Consider the following 5,522-nt stretch of genomic DNA (forward strand, 5'->3'; position numbering starts at 1 on the left):
CATCCTCTCCTGAAGATGCTCATGTTTAGCCACTGGGGTGTCTGGCCATGGTACAGCAACCAGTGTGCCCATGAACAGTGCGCCCATTCATCCCGGCTCAGCGCAAGCAGAGCTACGTGACAAACACACACATCTACGCTGGCAACACGGGCCATTATGCACAACGGGTGCATGAAATGTGCCTGCGGTTTTCAGATGTCACCTCCAGCCTGGCTCAGGATAGGGTGGGAGGAAAAGTCCACCACAATGCACACTTACGTTGGGAGAGGGCTCCAGCATGTTGTCTCCATGCCAGCCCGAGATGGGCACGAAGGGAACTGTGGCTGGGGTGTAGCCGGGCACGAAGGGAACTGTGGCTGGGTTGTAGCCGATCTTCTTGATGTAGGCGCTGACCTCCTTGACAATCTCATCGTAGCGTTTCTCGCTGTACGGAGGCTCTGTGGAATCCATCTTGTTGATGCCCACGATGAGCTGTTTCACTCCCAGGGTATAAGCCAGCAGGGCATGCTCACGAGTCTGCCCATTCTTGGAGATACCGGCTTCAAATTCACCGACGCCGGCCGCAACGATCAGGACAGCGCAGTCAGCCTGGGAGGAGAGAGCTAATGAATTGCTTCTGCCCCCAGAGAGCACTGCACCTGGTGACACCCCTGAGAGCTTTGAGTGAGTCCCAGATGAACACTAGTCATGGCTTGAGCAGACTCCCTGCCAGCTGCTACCCATAACCCTGCTGGTCTACCACAAAACTGACCCAACTGTGTTATTTCAGACTTGCCAACTGTTTTGCAATGAGGATTGGAAACCAGGGTGGGTCCCTCCAGGTTGCATAACTCCAACCAGAACCTCATCTTGATCATCTAGAGAGGCACAGGCAAGGCCTTATCTAAAACTCTACTGAAGTCTTGCAAATAATCTCCCTGGGTGGTGGATACAGCCATGCAAGCTGTGTTCTCTGACTTATTTCTGTACCCAGAGCCCACGGCAGAAGCTGCCTGGGTTTGACAGAAAGCCATCCCCAGCCCAACCGGCATCACAGTGGGAATCTCACTGGGCATGCAGCAGGGCTCATCCAGCACCTGTCAACCACAGTGAGATGCAGGAATGTCCTGCAGTGCAATGAGGGGAAACTGCCCTACCCTGGAAGGGTAGACCATGGACTTTGGCAATGATGTGATGTGGTTAATGGGACAAAGACAGCTGTTTCAAGAAAAAGGAAGGAGAAAAGACCCATGGAGTCTCCTTTAGCCAATAAAGCCCAAGGGATTGTTCGAAGTTTCTTTTATACCTCAGTTGGCTAAGTCTAAAATAATGTGGAAGACACCTTCACAAAAAGGCCTGTAAGTCGTAGCATGCCACCTTGCAGGGAGGCCATATTCATCTCCACCTCCTCCAAGAAGGGGAGATGGGGTGGAGAAACAACTTCTCTGTGCCCAAGGAAGCCCTTTCTCCCAGATGCCCAGGAAGGTACAGGATCATGGCAAGCTGGGTCCCCTGGTCCTCTTGCATGGACCCTGCTCAACGCCACTTGACATCTGCTGTCTCAACTACTCACCTCCAAAAGGACGCCAACAGCACCTACGTGACCCTGGGCTCATCAGCAAGTCTCAGCCTCCCACCTCAGGCAGCCCCCCACCCTCTGGCCACCATTTCTCACCTGGGAGGTCCCAGTGATCATGTTCTTGATGAAGTCCCTGTGGCCAGGTGCATCAATGATAGTGATGTAGTACTTGGTGGTCTCAAACTTCCACAGCGAGATGTCAATGGTGATGCCACGCTCACGCTCGGCCTTCAGCTTGTCCAGCACCCAGGCGTATTTGAAGGACCCCTTCCCCATCTGGCCAACACAAAGGCAAGAGCTGGTGAGAAACCCAAGTCCATAGCACTGATACCAGCAACCTCCCCTCTGGGGCACATCCCAAGCTCACATAGGCAGAGGATCACGCTGCAAACATTGGAGGCAAAATACCCTAAATTCAGTGGCAGCCATGATTTATTTACTAATAAATACAGGTGACAGGAGAGACTGTCCTCAACATGTTCCTCAACAGGATGAAGGAGAGGCTGAAAGAACTCTGAAGTGAATTTGTGAGTCGGGCTGGATGGACAGGAGTTGGAACCAGTGTGACCCACAAGGTTTCCTTCATGGAACACCAGCACTGCTGCTGGGAAATCATGCTGCTACACAACTATACAGCAACGGTGAAAAGCTTCTTATTGTTGCATTTTAATCTATAAAGCCAACCTGTGAGACAGTTGGTTGGCGAGAAAGGGCATTGCTGCATGAGTGAGACCATAACTGACAGGGAGGGGAATGGGTTAAAAGAAAACGAAATGCGAGATGGTTGCTATGAGCAGAATAGAAACGTGATTGATTTTTGCCACAGTGTGCGAATTCACACAAAAAGCTACTGTGAGCTGCAGCCAGACCAACTGTTGTTGCCAAATGGCCAAAATCTCAGCTGACATTGTAATGCATAAAATCATGCTGGGTGAGATCAGCTACAGTAAATCTCTCCGTCCTGTGATAAAGCACACTCCTTGGTAAAACCATGATGTCACTTCTGAACCACTTTCTTCTTTGGGTTGGTGTCCTTTGACGTCATGTCATCAGGAAGAGCCAGATTTCCCCCCACCCCAGCATGGAGGTGGTGTGCCCACTCCGAGCTGGGATCGTGCCCACGCGGAGATGGGGCAGCTCCAGACCACCCCTGGCTGATCGGGCTGTGTGCCGGAGCAGCCTGGGGAGCCCGGCCGAAGCAAAGGGTTAATGGGCATCGGTCATCAGCTCTTAGCCTCAGATGCAAGGCTTTGTTTAAGATGGAAAATGGAATTTAGGTCATTCGTGGATGATTCAATGGGCTCTAACCGCTGTGCAAGGACAGAGCTGCGATACCCCGCTCCCATCCATCCATCCTGGCGTTCTCTGCAACCGCGGTTTCTTCTGGAGTATCAATGCACAAATTCATTCTGGGCAATTATAAATCACCGGTCCAAAGGGAAGCGCTTCCCGATCGCAGGCAGCGAACGCTGCGGTGATGATTCTCACCGAGAAGCCTCACGCAGCATCACATCTGAACGCGTCCTGCCCAGGGGCTGGTCTGCCCCGGCTCCGCGCTCCCGCCCCGCGCTCGGCCAGCACAAGGAATTAATGGTGCTGGCCCATTTACGTAACAGCTGAGCGCTGCGATGACTTTGCAGCTTGCTCCGGAGGATTACAGGCAAAATCCTGAAGCCAGGGGCAAGCCTCCCCCTCCAAGGAGGGGAAACCGGGTCGAAAGGGTGATGCCCCTGCGAGTTCTTGCACCTGCGGGACGGGCAGTCAGGGGGAGGAAAAAACCCAGAGTCAAATCTCTGCTCCTAAGCATCCTCCTGGCATTGGGCTTAGTGAGGAGGCAGAGCAGGAGCTGGGGGGTTAACGCTCTCGAGCCCCTCTCCTGCCAGGGGAGAAGGGAGGGGGTCGTTAGAGTGTGCTCATTTACTGCTGGAGATGGCAGAGAGACACCGAGGAAGGTGCATTTTGTGCAATTCATTAATAATGAGTAGTTCTCGGGCAGGAGCTCAATCAGCACATCCCACAGCCTTTCACCCATCGGCAGCCTATTCTCTCACTTCTGGATGGGGAAACTAAGGCACAGAGCAGACCCCTGGCCCTCCCGCGGGAGCCGAGTGGGAATCGGCACCTTATTGCACACAAACAGCCAGCCATCTCGTGTGACCCCCCCAGAACTCGGCATCATACGTAACTCGAAGACAAATGACATCCTTTATTTAGAAAACAGTTTCCCTCCTTTCACGAGGTATATTCAGTTACCCAGAGCTGTTGTTGGGGAAAAAAAAAAAAAACTACAACCAAAAACCCAGGGTATTATCCAGCTTTGCACAATACCTTCCCTGTTCAGTGCCAGAAACAGCTTGATTTTCCTTGATCAAGCCCCAGCGGAGGGACAGCTTTCTATCTGGAGACCACAAATGCTGAATTTTTTAAAATAGAACAACTTTCCTTTCGGAGATACTGTTACCTCTGCCCTTGAGTCAAAAAGAAAAAAAGAAAAAGCCTTGCTTTCTTCTCTTAAAAAAAAAAATCAGACCCTGTTTTTTTTGTTGGCTTTTTGGGTGCACGCAGGCCTCCATTTCCTGCGAATGCCACCTAATGGAAGAAAACCCTTCCCCAGCCCTGCATCAGAAAATGGAGTCTGTAAGCTCAGTCAATAGGCTATTAATAGCAGCTTCCAGTCCCCGCGTATTCTGGCAAGTCAGTGAAAGTGTCTGTTCAATTAAAATAACCGCAATCACATCTACGATAACCTAATCGTGCCATAGCCGATCTGTAGGTAAAGGGGGGAAACACAGAGAGGGATATCAGCGATCATTTTAAAGCAGGGGGGAGAGGGATCATTTTGTATGAAGGAAGAAGCTCTTTGCTTAAGGGCTGGAAGAAAGGGCTGACAGCGAGGCAGGAAAATGGGTGGTTTGGCTCGGATGCTATCAGCAAATGCAAAGGGCTCAGACAGACAGACAGACAGCAGAACATCTAATCAAGAGTGGCAGCTCTGTAAACATTTTTAATTTTTTTTCTTCATTGAAATGTGGGATCTTGTCCAGAAAAAAAAAAATAATAATCGAGGGACATCTGCATTAAGGAATCCTGGAACGATGACGACAAGCCATCTTCTGAGAGACCAGATCTGCTCTATCAATCACACAGCCAGGCTTTTCCTGGCTCACCCACCTCTCTAGAATTTACCATCATTAATTTCTGAGAGCTTCCAATTCACATTTTTCTCCCCAAGGGTATATCTTCCTCTTTAATCTTTGTATTTGCAGCTTTATAGGTATTGGGTGGTGCTTTACTGTGTGACAGCCTGCTAAACGCACAGACTATTACATTGCTGCAAATGCCATCATTGTAAGAGTTAAACAAAAGGGTTTAACTTAAATGCTCATACTTCATGCCAGCTTTTCTAGATTAAAGGCTACCAATCAAGCTACACATCAGGCCATATGCTTCAGAAAAATGAGAATGGGGTTTTTAACAAACTGGATCAAACGAGTGGTCCAGCTGATGCTCCACCTCGTCCCCAGCAGGCACTGGAAATAGATGCTTCAGAGTGAAATTCAGAGAGTCCTGCACTAGGCAGTGAGGGATTATCAGGTTTTCTTCCTTGTGCACAATATTTAGAAGGAATTTCATGCCCTGAAGCACTATGGTTTGTGGCTCTTCCAGAACCCTAACCCCATCTTGCAGACCTCGCTGTGCCCCTGCCCTCATTAACAGCCCACAGCAGGGAGTCTCCCAGCTCCGGAGAAGAGGGTGGCGAGCGCCCAAATGGCCTGTTTTCCCAAGGCCAGAGGAGTCAGGAAGACCCAGAGGTACAGCGGGAAGAAAAAAGAGTCGGGAACAAAGGGAGAAAGAGAAGGTACGAGAAGGGCAACGCCAGGAGAAGGGGAGTATCGCCCGTGGGACAGTTGTGGGGTGTCAGTGTGGAGCATCCCTGGGGGTGGGAGCGGGGGGCGGGGGGCAC

At 50.7% G+C, this 5,522-nt stretch overlaps 1 protein-coding gene across 1 annotated transcript in view; it reads right to left on the minus strand.

The window, feature by feature from the left end:
- Positions 1 to 1,834, minus strand: part of LOC104628048 (elongation factor 1-alpha 2) — an 8,878-nt gene extending 7,044 nt beyond the window's left edge. The window contains exons 1-2 of the mRNA XM_010296491.1: positions 1,655 to 1,834; positions 259 to 588 (exon numbers count right to left, since the gene is read on the minus strand). Of these exons, the coding sequence (XP_010294793.1) occupies positions 259 to 588; positions 1,655 to 1,834 (510 nt within the window). The remainder of the gene's footprint in view (positions 1 to 258; positions 589 to 1,654) is intronic.
- Between the last annotated feature and the right edge of the window lie 3,688 nt (positions 1,835 to 5,522).

This window comes from Phaethon lepturus, unplaced genomic scaffold (assembly GCF_000687285.1).
Source record: "Phaethon lepturus isolate BGI_N335 unplaced genomic scaffold, ASM68728v1 scaffold43981, whole genome shotgun sequence".
NCBI classification, from domain to species: Eukaryota; Metazoa; Chordata; class Aves; order Phaethontiformes; family Phaethontidae; genus Phaethon; species Phaethon lepturus.